This window comes from Diceros bicornis, chromosome 32 (assembly GCF_020826845.1).
Source record: "Diceros bicornis minor isolate mBicDic1 chromosome 32, mDicBic1.mat.cur, whole genome shotgun sequence".
Taxonomy (NCBI): Eukaryota; Metazoa; Chordata; class Mammalia; order Perissodactyla; family Rhinocerotidae; genus Diceros; species Diceros bicornis.
In genome coordinates, this window is record NC_080771.1 from 23,558,844 (window position 1) to 23,579,423 (window position 20,580).

At 36.4% G+C, this 20,580-nt stretch overlaps 1 protein-coding gene across 1 annotated transcript in view; it reads left to right on the forward strand.

The window, feature by feature from the left end:
- AP1G1 (adaptor related protein complex 1 subunit gamma 1) overlaps positions 1–20,580 on the forward strand; it is a 77,639-nt gene that overhangs the window by 20,522 nt on the left and 36,537 nt on the right. Inside the window, exons 2-3 of the mRNA XM_058528187.1 lie at positions 3,868–4,071; positions 16,214–16,338. Coding sequence (XP_058384170.1) covers positions 3,871–4,071; positions 16,214–16,338 — 326 coding nt within the window. The 5' untranslated portion in view covers positions 3,868–3,870. The remainder of the gene's footprint in view (positions 1–3,867; positions 4,072–16,213; positions 16,339–20,580) is intronic.

Consider the following 20,580-nt stretch of genomic DNA (forward strand, 5'->3'; position numbering starts at 1 on the left):
TCATTTGTGAAAATGTCTAAGGATTTAAATGCCTTTTTTTTTTTAAAGATTTTATTTATTTATTTTTTTCCCCCCAAAGCCCCAGTAGATAGTTGTATGTCATAGTTGCACATCCTTCTAGTTGCTGTATGTGGGACGCGGCCTCAGCATGGCCGGAGAAGCGGTGCGTCGGTGCGCGCCCGGGATCCCAACCCCGGGCCGCCAGCAGCGGAGCGCGCACACTTAACCGCTAAGCTATGGGGCCGGCCCTGAATGCCTTGTTTATTGAAGCTTTTTGACTTGTAAAAAGCTTTGGATTATGACAAAATTTCTAATATACATGAAAATAGAGGATAATATAAGGTACCTTAGTGTACTCATCATATACCTTCAGCAGTGATCAACATTTTACCCATTTTGTTTCCTTTTATTCCTCTTCCTCTCTTCCTCTCGATACATTTTTCCCCCTGGAGTATTTTAAAACCAATCCTAGCAATAATATAATTTCATCTGTAAAATATGATATTCATTTTTTAAGTATTGGGAAGAACTCTAGCCTTGGTTCTAAGTTCTGGTTCTAAGACCTGGTTCAGGTGCAAGCTCTGTCACCTATCACCTTTGTGATCTTAAGCAAGTTGCATAGTTGCTCTGAGACCAAGTTTCTTTATAGGCAAAGGGGGGGTAATGATCTCTGCCCTTAATTTAGAATGGTCTAAGGAACAAATGAGATAATGAAGATAATGAATATAAAGGTGCTTTGTAAACTTCAAACACTAGATCCTTGAGTATTTCTACTAAAAAGTAATAAAACAACATTATACAGGTAGCTTGATATAGTTTAGGACACACAATCTTTTTTTTTTTTTTTTAAGAATTATTTCTTTTTTTTTTTTTTAATTTTATTTATTTATTTATTTTTTCCCCCAAAGCCCCAGTAGATAGTTGTATGTCATGGTTGCACATCCTCCTAGTTGCTGTATGTGGGACACGGCCTCAACATGGCCGGAGAAGCGGTGCGTCAGTGCGCGTCCGGGATCCGAACCCGGGCCGCCAGCAGCAGAGCGCATGCACTTAACCTCTAAGCCATGGGGCCGGCCCAGGACACACAATCTTAAGAGGACCAATATCGAGGAGTGTATCAATACCTAGGGAACTTTTCTAAATTCCTAATGCACTATCCCTACCTTGAGGATTGATGCCAAAGTGAACTAATGGGAGTGGGATATCCTCCTGGTATGCTGGATTAGAACAACCTTGAGAGTCATTGGTTTAAGGATTCCACAGCTAATACATGCTGAAGATGATTGTAATGATATCCTTATCTAATTTTATCATCATTTTTCTTTTTTTTTTTTTTAATAATTTTATTTATTTATTTATTTTTCCCCCAAAGCCCCAGTAGATAGTTGTATGTCATAGCTGCACATCCTTCTAGTTGCTGTATGTGGGACGCGGCCTCAGCATGGCCGCACAAGCAGTGTGTCGGTGCGCGCCCGGGATCCAAACTCGGGCTGCTAGCAGTGGAGCGCGCGCACTTAACTGCTAAGCCACGGGGCCGGCCCTATCATCGTTTTTCTTACCATTATTGAGGTATAATTTACATACAATAAAATGCACCTGTTTTAAGTGTACAGTTCCATGAATTTTGAGAAGTGTATATACCCATCACAAACATTTCTGTCACCCGAGAAGGTTTCCTTGCATCTCGTCCCTACCCTCAACCTCAGGCAGTCATTGATCTCTTTGCCATCACTGTGGATTAGACTTGTCTTTCTAGAGTTTCACGTAAGTGAAATCAAACAATACAAAATCATACTCTCCTGTGCCTGCTTCTTTTGCTCAGCAGAATGTTTTTGAGACTGTTCTGTGTTGTATATTGGTTCTGTTTTATTCTGAGAAGTATTCCTTTATATGGGTATACCATTATCATTCATTGTTTATGGGCATTTGGGTTGTTTCTAGTTTTTGGCAATTATAAATGAAGCTTCTGTGAATATTTGTGTACAAGTCTTGGTGAGAACATATATTTTCATTTCTCTTGGGTAAAGACTGAGTGGATTTGTTGAATCATATGCTAAGTGTATATTTAACTTTATAAGAAATTGCCAAACTATTTTCCAACGTGGTTGAACCATTTTGCATTCCCATGAGCAGTCTGAAAATTCACTTGTTCCATATCGTTGTCAGCACTTGGTATGGGCAATCTTTTAAATTTTAGCCATTCTAATGGTGTGGAGTGGTATCTCATTATAGTTTTAATTTGTGTTTCCCTGCTGACTTATCACTTTAAGCATCTCTTCATGTGCTTATCACCATTCATATATCGTCTTTTGAGTAGTGTCTATTCAAATCTTTTACCAATTTTTAAATAAGATTGTCTTGTTGAATTGTAAAATTATTTATATATATTCTGAATACAATTCCTTTGCAAGATAGGAATTGTCTGTTTTCTCTTTCTATGGCTTGCCTTATTTTCATAATGGCATCTTTTTTTTTTTTTTTTTTTGGTGAGGAAGATTAGCCCTGAGCTAACATCTGTTGCCAGTCCTCCTCTTTTTGCTGCAGAAAATTGTCCTTGGGCTAACATCTGTGCCCATCTTCCTCTACTTTATGTGTGGGATGCCTGCCACAGCATGGCTTGATAAGCTGTGCTTAGGTCCGTGCTCGGGATCCGAACCTGTGAACCCCAGGCTGCAGAAGCACTGCACTATGCCACCGGGCTGGCCCCCATAATGGCATCCTTTGAAGGGCAAAAGTTTAAAATTTTTAAAAGTCCAATTTATTAATTTTTTTTCTTTTATGGTTGTTTTGTGCTTGTTGTGTATGAAATCTTTGCTTAACCTAAGTTCCCAAAGATTTCTTCCTGTGTTTTCTTATGAAAGATTTTTAGTTTTAGCTTTGATATTTAGGTCTGTGACTCATTTTGAGTTAGTTTTTGTATGTTTGAGGTTAGGGTCCTAGGTTAATTTTTTTCCCTATGTAAGTGTCCACTTGTGCCAGCACCATTTGTTGAAAGACTACCTTTTCTTCTGTTGAATAACCTTGGCCCATTTGTTGAAAATCAGTTGAGCGTATTTGTGTGGGTCTATTCCTAAACTTTTCTGTTTTGCTGCATTATTCTCTAAGTTTATCCTTAAATTCAGTTCCGTACTGTCCTGATTACTGTAGCTTTGCAGTATTTCTTGAAATTAGGTAGTGCAAATTCTCCAACTTTGTTCTTTTTTTCCATAATTGTTTTGGCTGTTATAGGTCCTTTATTTTTTTTTCACTTTAAAAAAATAGTCATAAGAATGTGGTGCTAATAGTCTTATCCTCTGAGATCGGTTTATTATTTTTTTCCTCATCACTTTTTCAAAGAGTACCCAGCGTACTGAGATGATTACTGTTTCTTGCAAAGGTGTTTAAATCTGACAGTTGGTCTTCTCTCCTAATTTCTCATTTTGCTGAGTTGGGCTTTGATTGTGATCATAGTCAATATTCATTTGATACTTTGTTGAGCTATGTTGAGTTGAACAACAGTTGAAAAGAAAATATCTGTCTTCTCTAAGGTTAGACATAGGCCTTTCCTTATTACGTTAAGGACTGAGTAAAGATTTGAGTTGAGTTAGTTCCTAAGATATTTTGATATTAGTGATGGGCTTTATGTGTTGGTGTATTCTGTGTCTTATTTTGCTTAATTTAGTGCTTAACATTTTTGTTTGTATTTTTCCAGAACTTTACTGAGTTTTGAGGGGTTTGTATGTAATAGATTTGCTGAAGCTTTGTATCACTGGGTTTATTTAGCAAGTCTTGAATTCTTAAAAATTGGAAATTTATGTGGGAAGTTGTGTGAACAATTTTGGTAGTAAAAAATGTGAACATCTTTATTTAATGTCTTTCCATATCCAGAGGATGCCAGCCCCCATCAGATTGCGGGAGCTGATCCGGACCATCCGGACAGCCCGAACCCAAGCCGAAGAACGAGAAATGATCCAGAAAGAATGTGCTGCAATCCGGTCATCTTTTAGAGAAGAAGACAATACATACCGGTGTCGGAATGTGGCAAAATTACTATATATGCACATGCTGGGCTACCCTGCTCACTTTGGACAGGTAGGCTGGGCTGAGACCACATCTAGCAAGGGTACTCCTATTTGAATAACAGTAGCTCAAGGACTGTCAATCTTTCCTGTCAGGGAGGATACTTTTGACAGCCTTGTAGTCTGATCATTGTGAAACTGAGGGTAGAATTGAGAGAGAAAGCTGCAGACCTAGAAAAGCATGATATTGCCGTCAATAGTCCTTTCTATTGGGAATCTCTCATTATGTGGATTAGAGGATATTTTGATGGTGGCAGCTACCTAACTTAAAAATTGACCAGGATTAACCAATAATTTGTGGTTGTTCTATCACAGGGCCTGGATTATAATGAATATTTAAGAAACAGTTTGCTAAATGTTTCCTTAATTATTTTCTCTGTGCATGATATTATAAGGATGAACACTCAGAACAGATGTTTTTAACTAAAAGAAATTCGGTGGTTGCCAAGTGATGGCATTTAAGGATTTTGCCCTAATTACCTCATTCTTTGATTGCTGCAACCACTGGGCAGGTCTGCCTCCTGATTCTCTCCCACACACAAATGCATATTATTTGATATAGCCAGTTTGGGCTTTGAGCATGGTATTCTTGGTGATAAGTGCTTTCTTCTTTCCACATTTATACAAGATAAGGGGGTTGAGTTGCAGAGAAGAGCATAGTGGGTTGCTTCAAAATTCTTATTAATGCTGTTAATTTTATTTTGTTTAATTTAGGAATTGTATTATATGGTTAATAGTCTTTTTAAGGAAAAGACTGCAAAATTGAAAGAATGTACAAGACTAGGTAGAAGGAGAAAAATACCACTCATATTTCCGTTATTCAAAGATAACTATTGTTAATGTTTGATATATTTAATATGTCAGGAAAGATGGCCACCAGTATATCTTCTGTTCAGCTCAGTAACTTCAGTGGAAGGAGATTCCCTCACCCCTGAGTTAAAACAAAAAAGTAATGGAATTGAATCTTATCAGACTGACTTGGGTTAGTTTTATGCTCATCTTGGGGCTGGGAATGAGATAAGCCTCTCTAGAAATACATGATTGAGAGTGGCAGAGTATTAATTCCCCAAAGGAAAATTGAGGTGTTAATATCAGAGGAAAGGAGGATCACATACTAGGTAGGCAAAAACAACAGCTGTCTCCTATAAATAAACATGTTATATGCTTTTACCACATCAAAAATTGATCCAGGTGGTTATTGATATAGTACATATCATAGTTAGTAAAAAGCAAATAGATGTTCAGTTATTCTTGTTGGTTGATTGTAAGTAGATACATTAGGTTAGATTTACAGAAATCTGATATGTTGGGCTTTAAGGGATAGTCAAGTGGAGGGAAGACTCTTAATCCCTCCACTCAGAGATAACCACTATTAACATCATGGAAACAGTAGGTTTACATACTCCCAAGGAAGTTCTTTAAGGACAGAGTCTTGAGTTTAAAGTCATAGGATAGATTGAAGACTTTGGTGATTTTTCATTTTGTAAAAGAGCTCTCTGTATATTTCTAAGATTTCGTTTCTATAACGTGTTTAAATAAAATATGCTTTACAGGTCTATCTAGGTGGCATTTTTTGGGTGTTTTGCAACTATTTGATAAAACATTTAATTCTTAGGTGAAAAGTGATAATACTCAAGGAAACTACTAAAATTTTGGCACAAAAAAATAAAGATTTTTCTGAGTGGGAATAGGAATCATAATTTTAAGTCCCTTTTTCTGTTTCCTCTATTTGAATCAGTCACGACCCTATCCATATCAGTAATTTGGTACCCCACCCGTTGGAGTTTCCTTTATAATGTACCCATAAAAAGATTAATATCTAGATTCTCTCACCCGCATGTATGAATCACAGTGCCTTTTTCATTTAATTATGTATAAAAACTGGCCTCCTTTTAATTGCATTTTATTTGTTAGACCTGTGCTGTTCATTCTGCTAGCCTTAGCTGTGTAGCCATTGAGCTCTTGAAATGTGGCTAGTTCAACTGGGGTGAATATTAAAGGAAAATAAAGTTTTGTGGAGTACTTGATGCAGTTATTAGAAAACTTTTAAGTATATTTTAGACAACTTGAGTATGTGAAACTACTTTACCAATTGTAAATTTTATGAAATCTAAATACAGTTCAAATATTTCTGATGGATATGTAGTGTACAAATTAAGATGTGCTGTAAGTGTAAAATACTGTATTTAGAAGCCTTAGTATAAAAGAAAGATGTAAAATATCTAATAATTCTTATGTTGATTATATGTTGAAATGATTATATTTTAGATATATTGGGTTAAATAAAATATATTATTAAAACTAATTTCACCTGTTTCTTTTTACTTTTTACTGCAGTTATCTAGTGTGATGCTGTCCGATAGAAATAAAATATAAGCCAGATGTGTAATTTTAAAATTTCTAGTAGCCACATTTAAAAGTCTTATTTAAATTTTACAATAAAACCCATGAGGTAGGTAATATCCTCATATTACAGATGAGGAAACTGAAGTTCAGTGTTTAAGTGACTTGTTTAAATTCATACAGCTAGTACATATTAGGAAGAGGATTAGAACTCAGCCTTGTATAACTCTAAAACCTATTCATTCTTTGGGTTTAGTTTAAATATAAACATCTATTTGCATTAAATTTATTAACGATTTATTTAATTATTTTAGCCCTGCCTTATTGTACAAAGACTTTGAAATGACATACATTACCAGCATCTATTTAAAAGAGAAAAAGAATAGTAGAAAGTAAGGGTTGGGAGAAGGAAGAATTCAGAACACAAGGCCAGTGTTGTTGCTGTTGGTGAGGCAGCTAAGGCAAGAAAAAACCATTCAGTTATGTGGTTGTTATTACCAGAATTTAAGCGCACAACTGCGGAAACCAGACTGCCTGATTGTGAATTCTGGCTTTGTTACTTTACTGTCTGTGTGATTTTGAGCAAGATCCTTAACGTTTCTTGTCTCAGTTTCCTTATCTGCAAAATGGGGAGAATCCTAATGCTATTTTGCAGGGTAATTATGAAGATTAAGTAAACTTAATATATGTTAAACATTCATGCTTTGTACATAACAGACCTTCGAATATTACTGATTTTACCATTTCCTCAAGGACAGCAAACAAAAATTTTTGAAAAAGCACAGAATTTTAAAAGAGATTTTCTTACATGCGTCTTTTACCTAGGAGTCTCTTAGTAATGTAAGCGGCAGTATCCTCAGCATTGTTACAACAAAAGCAGTGATAGATTTCCTATAGGGTTTGTAAGCTTTCACATGTCTGGCTTAAAACATAGCCCAGAAATAAAGTGGAGTATCTAAAGAAGTGGGTAGATTGCAGGAGTAGAAAATGGTGGCTCAGGGGCCACATTCTTTCACAGGTGTGTTTTGTTTTGCAAATACTTAAAATTGTTTTGAATTTGCTGCCAACCTATAAAAACCAAGGAACCTATCATAGAAATCTGGATTTCTAGTTTCTCTTAGAAAATCAGAGAATTTGACAACACTGGATTCACATTTTCACATGGCAGTAGTAGACTGGTGACCTTCTCCAGGCGGGGCATGCATTCTCTTATTTTTTCCCAATTCCAACCTGGCCTGCTATACCCAATTACTGTAGTCTTCCCTTCCGTCAATATAGTATAGCACTCCACTTCCTTAGGTTCTCTAGTTTTATAATGTTCTCCATAAGGTCTTATACATCTTTGGTGAAATTTATTCGTAGGTTCCTTGGAGCTCTTGTTCCTATTGCAAATAGCATCCTTAAAAATTTTTAATAATTATGTTGTAGATATATAGAAATATAAGTGGTTTTTGTATATTTATCTCCCTAGCAATGTTATTGAGCTTGGTTCTAAAAGTCCCTATAGACTCCATTGTTTCCATATCATCTATACTGTCATCTGCAAATAATGGCAGTTTCCTTCCTTTTCCATCTTTAAATATTTTCTTTTTTCTTATTTCCTTACTACAATGTACATGTGGTACAATATTGAAAAGAAGTGGTGATAGTAGGTAGGCATCCTTATCATGAGTACCCTTAAGCCTAGATTGTGGTCTCCAACTACCATTTTACTGTAAAAGGGCCAGGGCCTGTTGGAAAAATGGCTCCTCCTAAATCTGGGGCGGGAAATGTACAAAATAAGCTTGTACCGTCTTACTGTGCCAGAAAGCAGGAAAGACTACAGAGGTCATGTTAAAAGGATTTAGCAGGGGGCTGGCCAGGTGGCGTAGTGGTTAAGTTCACGCACTCCTCTTCGGTGGCCCGGGGTTTGCAGGTTCAGATCCTGGGCGTGGACCTGTGCACCACCATCAAGCCATGCTGTGGCAGGCATCCCACATATAAAGTAGAGGGGAATGGGCACAGATGTTAGCTCAGGGCCGATCTTTCTCAGCAAAAAAAAAAAAGGGGGGGGGATTTAGTAGCCACCAGAAGAGGCTGTCGTGCCCTAAAATGAGAAAATTTGAGCATTAATAAGAATAATAATTGTAACAGAAACATAATAAGTTTATATCAGTGAGTTCATAATAATTTTAAAAACTCCACTGGTTGTCTTTGGAGGATACTAGGAAACTGACTCATTATTTTGAAAACTAGTAAATACAAGGAAAGAAACAAACGTTTATTCTGCTTTTCCTTACCAGCAGTTCCTTCTGAAGGAATTGTTGGTAAGCTCTTTCTGAAGGAACTATTCATAACCCAATGGTATATGTAGAAAAGTTGGCTCCTTAGAGGAATAGCCCAGCTAATAAATGAGGAAGGAATGAAAGAATTACAGTATTACCATTTTGCAGCCTCTGATGATTGTCAGTGCTGCTAACGTCACAAAAGAGAGAGAACCACCAGAAATAATTATAAGCCTCCTGATGAAAGTTCATACCACCACCTCTGAAGAATATTTGCAAAATCAAAACAAAAACTGAAAAATTTGAATCTGATCAAGGCTCCCTGTTCGTTTAAAAAAAGACATTAATAAGAGTGTTCAGTGCAGCATTGTTTCTAATAGGAAAACATTGAGAACAATCTACATGTCCACAAAAAGAATAGGTAAGTTATGATATATTCACAAGTGGGATACTATATAGCAACGAATGTGACTGATTTAGAGCTTCTTGTCTGGATATGAGTAATGCTCAAAAGATGTTGAGTGAAAAGAGCAGGAATATGGTATGGTACTTATATAAAGTTTAAAACATTCAAAAACAGTTGTCTCTGCATGTGTAGTAAGGACATAGGACAGTCCTTACTGTCTATGAAGTGATGAATAGCAGGTTTGAGTTTTGGTTTCTCCTGGGATGGAGAGAAGGGAAATGGTATTGAGGCAGAGTATGTAGAAAGCTTCAGTTGAATTTGTAGCATTAAAAAATTTAAAATAGGGGCCGGCCCGGTGGCGCAAGCGGTTAAGTGCGCGCGCTCCGCTGCGGCGGCCCGGGGTTCGCTGGTTCGGATCCCGGGCGCGCACCGACGCACTGCTTGGTAAGCCATGCTGTGGCGGCGTCCCATATAAAGTGGAGGAAGATGGGCACCGATGTTAGCCCAGGGCTGTCTTCCTCAGCAAAAAAAAGAGGAGGATTGGCGGATGTTAGCTCAGGGCTGATCTCCTCACAAAAAAAAAAAAAAAAAAAAAAATTTAAAATAAATGGGGTAAAATGTTAAGATTTGATAAAGTCAGTGGGTAGGTCAATGATGTTATATGACCTTTTGTATATTTTTGAGTGAAATATTTCATAATAAATTTTCTTGAGAAAATTGGGATGCAATAGGAATGTTAGGTTTTTTTTTTCTCTTCTGCCAGAAGAATGAAAAAACGGGCTCTGGTCTGTATAGATTTTATGTTGTCAGGCTACATAGTGATAAAGCAGTTATAAGCTTGTTCTTCAAAAATGTGTGTGTGTGGATAAACTAGAAAGTTATTTCTGAATATTGAAATGAAATAAAGGTAACTTTTAAAAAGACCTAACCAATCAATTGCAGATCCGTTAATGTTTACAAAACTTTAATTGCATCTTTTCATTAAGGTGATTGTTCACATCATAAGACTCAAATGTTAAATTTAAAAGCAAATGTATATGTGCGTTTGACCTTGTAGGAAATTGTTCTGAAAGCTAACAAAATGAGTACAGCTTTTTTCTCAAGGGCAACCAATTAAATGTTGATGAAAGACAATATTTGTACTTGCTTCAGAGAAATGTAACGAGGCCAGAAACCTGGTAAAGTTCTTTTTAAAATGGCTTTGAAATTCAAAGAAAATTGGAACTTGAAGAGTCATCTAGAAAAAGTTTGTAAAAATTAAATTGTCAGGCTCTACCTCAAATCTACTCCATCAGAATATCCTGGAGGTGACCTATAGTTTCCAAAACTCTCCCAGGTGATTTTGATCAGTCAGGTTTGGGAACTACTTCTTAAGGCACTGATTGTATTTTTTCCAAAGGGGGTTGATAACTTCAGTCTCTTAGGTTTGTTGCTAATGGCTGCCTGGAATGCTGCTGTTGAGAATTCTGAGGCCACTTCAAGGATCAGCTAGAGAGAATTACTGACTGTCTGCCGAGAAAGCAGGGAGTAGAGGACAACTGTTAAGGCTGTCTTCCATGATGTGGCTCAGTTACTTTAGTGATGAGGAAACTGAGGCACAGGTTGTTGAAATAACTTGCTTAGGTCTCTTAGCTAGAACCAGGATTAGAAAGGCACAGGTCCTAACTCAGATTGGTTTCTTTTATTCCACTATGTATTATGTGAAGAGATAGGAACCTTGCTCTGGTGTTTTCTTACTGTTTCTAATCTCAATTGGGTGCCCTTCCTAACTTGTTTTCAGAGTAGCTTGTGTATAACTGTCACAGTATATATATCATACTTTATGATATCTATCCAAATGTTGGTTTTCTTTTATGTGCCCTTCTAGCTGTATCAGTGAGAATGTCTAGCACATTGGTTTGTACCCAGCAGGAGTTTACTAAATTAAAGCAAAACCACAGTGTCTCAAAACAATTGGAAAGTAAATATAAAAGATGAGTGAGGGGCTGGCCCCGTGGCTTAGCAGTTGAGTGCGCGCGCTCCGCTACTGGCGGCCCGGGTTCGGATCCCCGGCGTGCACCAATGCACCGCTTCTCCATCCATGCTGAGGCCGTGTCCTGTGCAACTACGACATACAACTATCTACTGGGGCTTTGGGGAAAAAAAAAAAGGAGGAGGATTGGCAATAGATGTTAGCTCAGAGCCGGTCTTCCTCAGCAAAAAAAGAGGAGGATTACCATGGATGTTAGCTCGGGGCTGATCTTCCTCACACACACAAAAAAATGAGTGAGTAGCAAAGAGTTATCACAATCGGCCCTTTGGGATGGATGGTGGGGGGAGAGGGAGAAGGTCGCTGTGGGAAAAGCAAGTATGTTAAAAGTGTTGTTGACAAAGGAGAAATTGATAGTAGGTGAAGAATACAAAATAACTGCCAGCAGAAAAAACACAGCCATTGTGGGGATTAGAGATAAGGAATGAACATACTTCTTAACAAGCTCCTACAGCATCACAGATATAATAGAATAGCACAGTAATTGTTCATTATGAATTTAAGTTATCTAAAAAAGACTGATTGTTTCCATCTACTGAGTTGTATTTTCATAAGATTCTGATCTTAAAATTTTCAGTGTTTTTCATAAAATGATACCAAGAGGGGCCGGCCCCGTGGCGTAGCGGTTAAGTGCGTGTGCTCCACTGCTGGCGGCCCGGGTTCGGATCCAGGCGCACACCGATGCACTGCTTGTCAGGCCATGCTGTGTATAAAGTGGAGGAAGATAGGCACAGATGTTAGCCCGGGGGCAGTCTTCTTCAGCAAAAAGAGGAGGATTGGCATGGTTGTTACCTCAGGGCTGATGTTCCTCACACACACGCACACACACACACACACACAAAAAACGATACCAAGACTCAAATTATTTTTGTTGTTATTTGAAATACATGTTGTTCAACTTTGTAGGGGGAATAAATGATTTTCCTAAATTATTTTTTCCTTTTTAATTATAATAATTTTTCTAAACACATCTATATATAAATTCTCCTTATCCTACAGTTTTTAATTTTCATTTTTTTACGTATTTATTTTTTTGGTGAGGAAGATCAGCCCTGAGCTAACATCCATGCCAATCCTCCTCTTTTTTGCTGAGAAAGATTAGCCCTGGGCTAACATCTGTGCCCATCCTCCTCCACCCTATATGGGATGCTGCCACAGCATGGCTTGACAAGTGCTGTGTCGCCGCGCACCCGCAACCCGAACCTGTGAACCCAGGGCCGCCGAAGTAGAGCACGCACTTAACCGCTATGCCTCCTTAACCGCTATGCCTCCTTAACCGCTATGCCACAAGGCCGGCCCCTAGAGTTTTTAATTTTTTTCTCCTAGTCCAATATTATTTATCTTTGGAATAGATAATGACAGTTCATTGATGCAAAATTTAAAAGATACAAAGGATATATGATGAAAACTCTGCTCTCTGTCCTCTTCTGATCGTTTAGTTTCCCTCCTTTAGGCAACTGGGGTTATCAGTTTCTTGACTGTCCTTCCAGAGATATTTTATACATCTCCAGGCAATGGAAATATATATATTCTCACCCCCTCTCCTTTAAAATATATAACATACTGTTTGCACTGTCCATTTAATAATGTCTTGAAGATTAGACCATATCAATATATAAAGAGCTTGCTTCTTTTTTTTCAGCTTTTTTTACATACTCGTAGTCTATCCAGCAGTGTTTCGTTATATGTATAAATCATAATTTGTTAAACTGGTGCCTTATTAATGGACATTTATTTCCAATCTTACTGTTTAAAATAATACTACAGTTGACTAATATCCATTATTTTGCACATGTGAATATAAATGTAGTGTAAGTTCCTAAAAATGGATTATTGAGTCAAAAGGTCAGGCCAGATCTTTCTTGCTACAGGTTGTACCAGTTTTTACTCCCATCACTGATGTCCTCGCACTGTTAAAACATTTTTTTATCTTTGCTAATAGGTTAAAAAGTAGTATCAGTATGGTTTTGATTTGTATTTCTATTTCCTTTCTAATAACTTCATTGAGGCATGTTTTACGTGTCATATAATTCACCCTTTTCAAGTTCAGTGATTTTTTTTTAGTAAATGTAACTAGTTGGATTTGTGTTTGTTTTATGAGGAGATTGAACTCCATTTCATGTTTGAATTACTTTTTTTTCTTTGAACTGTGCGTGGTTTTTTTTTTTTTTTTTTTTGGTGAGGAAGATTAGCACTGAGCTAACATCTGTTGCCAATCCTCCTCTTTTTGCTGAGGAAGATTGGCCCTGGGCTAACATCCATGCCCATCTTCCTCTACTTTATATGGGACTCCTGCCACAGCATGGCTTGATGAGCAGTGCATAGGCCCATGCCTGGGATCTGAACCTGCAAACCCCGGACCGCCAAAGCGGAGCACACGCACTTAACCCCTATGTCACCAGCCCGGCCCTGCCCATATTCTTTGTCCATTTTTGTATTGGGTTGTTGGTCTTTTCAAAAATCAATTTGTAGGATCCTGTTACATAGGATTTCATGTCTGAAATGAGTTGTAAATATTTTTTCCAAGTTTGTCATTTGTCTGTTGCCTTTGCTCACAGAGTTGGGAGTAAAAGCAAAAGTTTTTTGTTGTCCCTGTAGTGGTGTGAATGTAAAAGCTGGACTGTTTACCATGGTCTTAAAGCATATGCTAGATCCACATATGCTAATATGGATTACAGATGTTTCAGATAGCATTTTCAAATAGCTTTAAGTGAGGAGGAGTAGTACAGGATGAATTTGAGTTTGTCCTAAGGGGCAGATACATTGACTTGATTACTGTTTTTCTTTTGTTCTGTAATTCATACAAGTATTGAGTTGTGTTTTTAGCTATTGCTGCTCAACAGTGGATGCCCTCCCCTCTCTTTTAGCCACATCCCATTGTACTGCCCTCCAACCTTTTTCTTTTTTAATGTTTGAAAGCTGATAACATTCTAAAAGATGAAACATGGTACATTCTCAGCACTATTGCTGGCCGCTGCCACCTGAGTGTAAAGTGTGATCAAAGTTAATCCTTTGCTGAAGAATGTATTTCAGATGCCATTTCTGGTCATGTAATCTTATATTTACCCCTCAAATTTGTCACCTTCAAAAACCAAATGCTTATTCTTGAAGCAGAGTCACTGTACAAATGGAGAATATTAAAAATAGTTAATTTAGTGTTTGTCCCTTTAAAATTTAGTTTTTCTTTTTGTTGCTTAGTTCTTAGGTAAGTTTTAAAAAGCAACAAATTGTACTCAGCAGTCACTGATGACTTTTAGTGTGACTTTCATAAAACTTGGTTCTAAAAAATATGTAGTATTAATGCCTAAGAGTATCTCCTTCTCATTAGTTCATCTTAATAAAAAACTTTTGGAAAATTTGTGTAATGCCTGGTGTTTGCCAGAAGCGTGGTTCAATAAAGATGATGAAAATTTAAGTGATTCCTAGTTCTTGGAACATTTTCTTTCACTGCTAAAATATTTATAGAATTATTAAATGGGAAGATTTAAAAACCTTCAGTTTGAAAAAAGAGTAAGATTTTTAAAATAACATTTTATCTCTTGATAGTCTCGTTCACCTCAGCAGTAATTTTTCTGCTGACATTGTAAAAATGACTTGCATCATCTTCTATTTCAGAACTTGTTTTTTAGATTTAAATTGAATGTATAGGAGGAAGGGAAGAATTGATACATAATCTGTCCATCTTCGAAGGCATTACAGTTTTCCTTTGGGATCCTGGTTATTCTCCCTTGGAGGCTTCTTTCACTTGTTCATGATAGTATAGTCGTTTCGCTACCTTTAGGTGTTTTTAATACAGGTACATTGAGAAAGCAGTTTTTAAATAGCTCGAAACAATTTTATTTGTAAACTCTTTTACTTCCTTCAATTTCACTTTTGAACTTACTAGAAAAATTTTTATGGAAAATAGTCTCACACGATCTTAGATTCCTGTGTACACAGGTCTGCATTTGAGCCCCTTTCCTTGGAATGCAGTGATTCTAAATGGGAGCATGGTTTGAAAAACCCTTCTGGAGAGTCTAACTTGTGTACACCCTTTGAAAAGCACTGCTCTAGAGGGCATATTTGGCCTTTTCCACTTTGTTAAGATGGAATAATAACATATATCAAAGTGATTGTGATGTTCAAGAAAGGCTGAATAGAGAGAGAAACTATTTAACTACAAGGATTCTTGAGGTCTTGGGATTCCTAACAATTATGTAAAGAAGAAATCATGTAAAACATTGTAGGTTAATTCCACTACTGAGTTTTCTTTCCTCTGGCTTTTTTTTTCTTTCTGTATTTGATTCTTAAACCCTCACCTCTCCCATAGTACTTGGTTCAAACCCTATGTGTAGCACTTTCCACATTCTACTAAAGTTAGTTATTGTCTGTGTCTTCTTCAATTGTACATTCCTGGTGTTTAGGATAGTGTTTGGCACTTTGATATATTTCCAGTTATTGAGATTTTTGATATTCAAAATAGGGACCAGATGGGGCCGGCCCCGTGGCTTGGCGGTTAAGTGCGCATGCTCCGCTGCTGGCGGCCCGGGTTCCGATCCCGGGCGCGCACCGACGCACCGCTTCTCCAGCCATGCTGAGGCTGCGTCCCACATACAGCAACTAGAAGGATGTGCAGCTATGACATACAACTATCTACTGGGGCTTTGGGGGGAAAAAATAAATAAATAAAATCTTAAAAAAAAAAAATAGGAACCAGACCTTAAATACCTACATGAGTTAGGTGCTCATTTAATATGTTTATTATTTAATATTTAATATAACCCAGGGATTAAATTAGGAATTAGGGTTATTAATATCTTATTATAGTACTTTACTAGTTTGTATTTGTATGAATCTGTAGAACTAAGTTAAACTTCACAGATTATTTGGATGGCAAATATCAAAGGACCTTGACAAAATGATCTATTCTAGAACTTGATTACCATTGTCAGAGATATCCAAAGATCTTAAATCTTTGCCTTATATCTAGGTAGTTTGATAATACAGGTTATATCTATTTACTTCAGTCATCCATTGACTCTGGGTTAAAAGCATTGCTTTTCTAGATTTTGGTAGCAATTTCTTAATTTCTTTTTTTTTTTTCCCCTCTTTTCTTTCTTTTTTTTATTTGCAGTTGGAGTGCCTCAAGCTTATCGCCTCTCAAAAATTCACAGACAAACGCATTGGCTATTTAGGGGCAATGCTGCTGTTAGATGAAAGACAAGATGTCCATCTTCTCATGACCAACTGTATCAAGAAGTAAGCTTACCTTTCCTTCTTCTAATAACTATTTTGCTCTTTTAGGTATTGCTTATGATATCAAGAGCTTCTATTTACTGATTTTATATTTACTGTCCAGAATATTATGGGAATTGCTTTTGGTTCTGTAGCTTATATGTAAAGAGGCTAAGCAAAGGATTAAATCTTTCATAGGAGATAATTTAATTAAATAAGGTATTGCTGAGCATCTTCAGGCATAGGAACACAATTTAGCAATGAAATAAGCATTTGGGCCTTTATAGAATAGAAAAAGCATTGGTAAATCTGAGCTTTCTTATCTTATATTTATGGGATTTTACATACCATGAATAATGAAACTTTATATTTATTAAAGAATTACCAGTGTATGTTCTGAGTAAGTATCACTTAAATGTAATAAGAGAGGTCCTGCTTGTCAGAGATCCAATCCAAGATTTCAGTTGCATGGAATTAAACTTAGCCCTGTGAATTTTTGTGTATGTCTTTTTTTCTCTCATGGCTGCTTTATTGATTTACTAGTCCAGTCATGTTTGTTTAACTTACAGACCAAGGAATGCTTGCTATATGTAGAAATTAGAGGACCTGAGCAGGGACTTAGTAGTTCTTCCCAGCATCCCTCTTATAATAAATTTCTGTTAGAAACTTAATGGAAGTTCTGATCGCCTTCTTGGTTAAAGGTGCTTTTTGATTTGTTTTAGTTTGGTTTTAATTTGTCTGTCAGTTTAATATCCTTTTTTAGATTGCTTCTTCATTTTCAATATTTGTATATTTGGGAGGAAGTAGAAGCAGGAAGATATAGATAATCAAATTTGTAGACTTTGAACTTTTATACTTTCCTGTGGTAAATAATGTTCTACTTTAAAATTTCCCAATAGATAATGGAAAATTTCAAAATGAGAATTAGGTTTGGTTGTAAATATAGAGTGTATCCTGTAAATACATTGAGTTTATGAATTTAATTTTGAGAGATTCTTGTTTTTTGCCCTTGAAATAGATATTAGTAATGAAAATACTAAGTTGATTCATTTATTCAATGAATCTTTATTGCGTACCTGTTGCATACCAGGAACTGTTATAAGTTCTGGGGATGGAGAATGAAAAAAATGGACAGAAATCCTTGGTGTCACGGAGGTTACATTCTCGATGTTTGGCATGACTCTTTTATACGTTTACCCTGGACAGGCCTCTGAGAGTTTCTTTAGTTTTTGTTCTTGCATGCTCTGTTGCCCTTTTTACTCAAGCCTTCCATCACGTGCTGATTATTTGGCAGTTCTGCCTAGCAGCAAGTTCATGTTAAGAGAGTTAATATCAAACTCAAATATAAGTTTGTAGCTTGATAAAAAGTGAAGAATGAGGCACATAGGCAAAGAAGTAATCTTTGTATTTAATTTTAATGTCAAGCCCCAAGTGAATTTGAGAAAGAGCTACTTTTTCACTAGTTGGAAATTGATCTGGTGCTTCAGTCTAAGCTCAGTTAAAAGACTGGATCGTTCAGTTTTGTTTTGTTTTAAAAAAATCTGTTAATGAGTGGGTTTTTTTTTTTTTTTTTTTTTAATGTGAGCTTTTTGCTTTTTGTTTGTATTATTGGGCATCATAGTGTACCGGCAGTTTTTATGTTTAGTAATGAATGTTTGCCTCGTTGTTCATTGGCCTAGAAAAACTCTAAGACGTTAAAGATTTTGAAATTAAATCTTTAAAAATTGGATATGATATTTTAAGAGCTAGCATTTTGCAAATATTCTTAATCATTGAAAAATGAATGAAAAGTCAACTCAATGTTCTTGGGAACCTGGAGACTAAATAGTAAAGCGATAGTTAATACTCAAGCTTCATTTTACCAGTAATTTTTATCTTAAATATTCAAATTGGTGAAAAGTAGCAAACCTGGTTAATTTACACTTTACTTTCTTTTCCTGTCTTTGTTCTTCAGGGAAGACTGAAACCATTTGTTAGTTTATTTAAAATTACCAATAATGAACCCTTTACATGTTAACATAAATGACATTTTTTTGTAAAAAATAAAACTGTTTTCCAAAACAAAAACAATTTAGTGAGAAGACTGGCATTATTTTACATTTTTGTCAGTCTCTTTAATATTTGGCCTAATGGAAGACAGCTAGATGTTCATATTTGCTTCTACCTTCAATTTCTTATGTTATATTTTGATTGAAGTATTTGGAGACGATCCTGATAATGGATCTTCACAGATAATGTAGTTAGAAAAAGGAAGAGGACTTTAACAGCCTTTCAAATAACTATAGATATTCTTCTTTGATACTATACCAAAACTCCACAAGTGGTACTTTCTTAAGGATTAGTTACAATATGGAACCTGAAACCATATCGGTGAAGTTTGGTAGTTTGTTTTATTAAAACCCATTGGTCTGTCTTGGCACTTTAAATGAATCTTTTACTCATGCATGATTTTGTAACATCATGCCTAAGGCATTTGGGAAAAAATGGTTCACTGAGTTAAATTATTGGTAGACTTTCAAGTTCGTGGTAGCAATACAAGTTTTCCAGAATTCTCACTTGCAAAGTTTGGATATTATCATTGGCAACAAATATTCTCAGTTGTTGCTCTTGAAGTGATAGGCTTACTTGAGTCTTTTTCCCGGAAAATGTCTTTCAGATACCCAAATCTTAATAACTGTAGTTATCTGTCAGTTATTTTTCGAATAAAAATGATGTCCATTTTAAAATCAGCTAGTTCATAGTTTAGCTTGCAAATGAAACAAATGCACAAGTGCTTTTCTCTGAGATTGCCACTTCAGTATGCATCACACAGACTGTTTAAAAATGTGCGCTCCATGGACAGAGAAAACTGGACTGTGGTTACCCGGGAAGTGGGGGTGGGGGTGGGCACAAGGGGTGAAGGGAGTCATATATGGGGTGATGGACAAACAAAAATGTACAACCCAAAATTTCACAATGTTAGAAACCATTAAAATATCAATAAAAATCAAAAAAAAAAATGTGCGCTCGAGAGTCAAGATTTAATTAAACTAACCATTTTTAGTGCTTTGTCATGGGCAATCTTTTTTTTTTAAATTTTTTATTTATTTATTTACTTTTTCCCCCAAAGCCCCAGTAGATAGTTGTATGTCATAGCTGCACATCCCTCTAGTTGCTGTATGTGGGATGCGGCCTCAGCATGGCCGGAGAAGCGGTGCGTCGGTGCGCACCTGGGATCCGGCCCGGCCCGCCAGCAGCGGAGCGTGCGCACTTAACCGCTAAGCCACGGGGTCGGCCCTGTCATGGGCAATCTTAAGTGAAACTACCTTCCTCCCTCTCTCCCTCCCTCCCTCTGTGAGTGTGTGACAGTGAATACAGTGACTACTAGTGTGGTGCCACTGCCCTGATTTCTGCTAATGTACCAGTAGTTTTTCGCACCATTGCTTTTGCACCATCATTGCAAATGTCAATACAGTTGACAAATAATGAGTTAGTACTATGAAAATAGTTTGGATCGCATGGACCCCCTGAAACAGTCTAGGGGACTTTCAGAGATCCATTAACCACACTTTGAGAACCACTGAACTAAAGGATACTAAAATGCTTTTAAAGCTGATAGAAGTAGCATAACTCTTAATAATTCAGCTTCTGAATAGTAAGAGTTAATTTTAATATATAGATGAGTTTACCAGTTCAAGCTTTTAATATTTCAGCTTTTTCTGAAAGTATACTTCCTGGTTAGTTTGGAAAAAATTTTGTACAGTAATCAATGCCTGTTAGAAATAGGATTTTGTGTATCTGTATCACGAGGTAGTGGGCCTCTTTATCAATATCTAGCTTAGTTAAAGTTGGTTTAAATAGGTAATTTATTTTAGTTACTATTTTTTTCTTTTTTTGAATAAATAAAAGTGTAAAAATTAATGTAACATCAAGATTAATACTGTACCATATGATCAAAGGTTTCAGAGTGTTTCTGTTGTGATGGTTAAGTCATCTTAAATGCTCTAACAGTAGAGAGTGTGTTTTCTGATTTTTTTTTAAAAAAGGTTTTGGTTAATTATATCTTATTTTTTTTTGTAGTTAGTAGAGGATATTAAAAATTTTGTAAAGATACAATTATGCTTCATATTTCTGTCATTGCTAGTTTTTACTTTCAGTGGTTTGTTGAGTTTTCTAAAGTGGATTGTTTTTAATGTGTAGCAGTTAACGTGTCCAATTTCTGTTGCTTTGGTATCTGGAAACATTGACTTGTAAGCCTATTAGGAAGGACTGTCAGTTTACTGTATT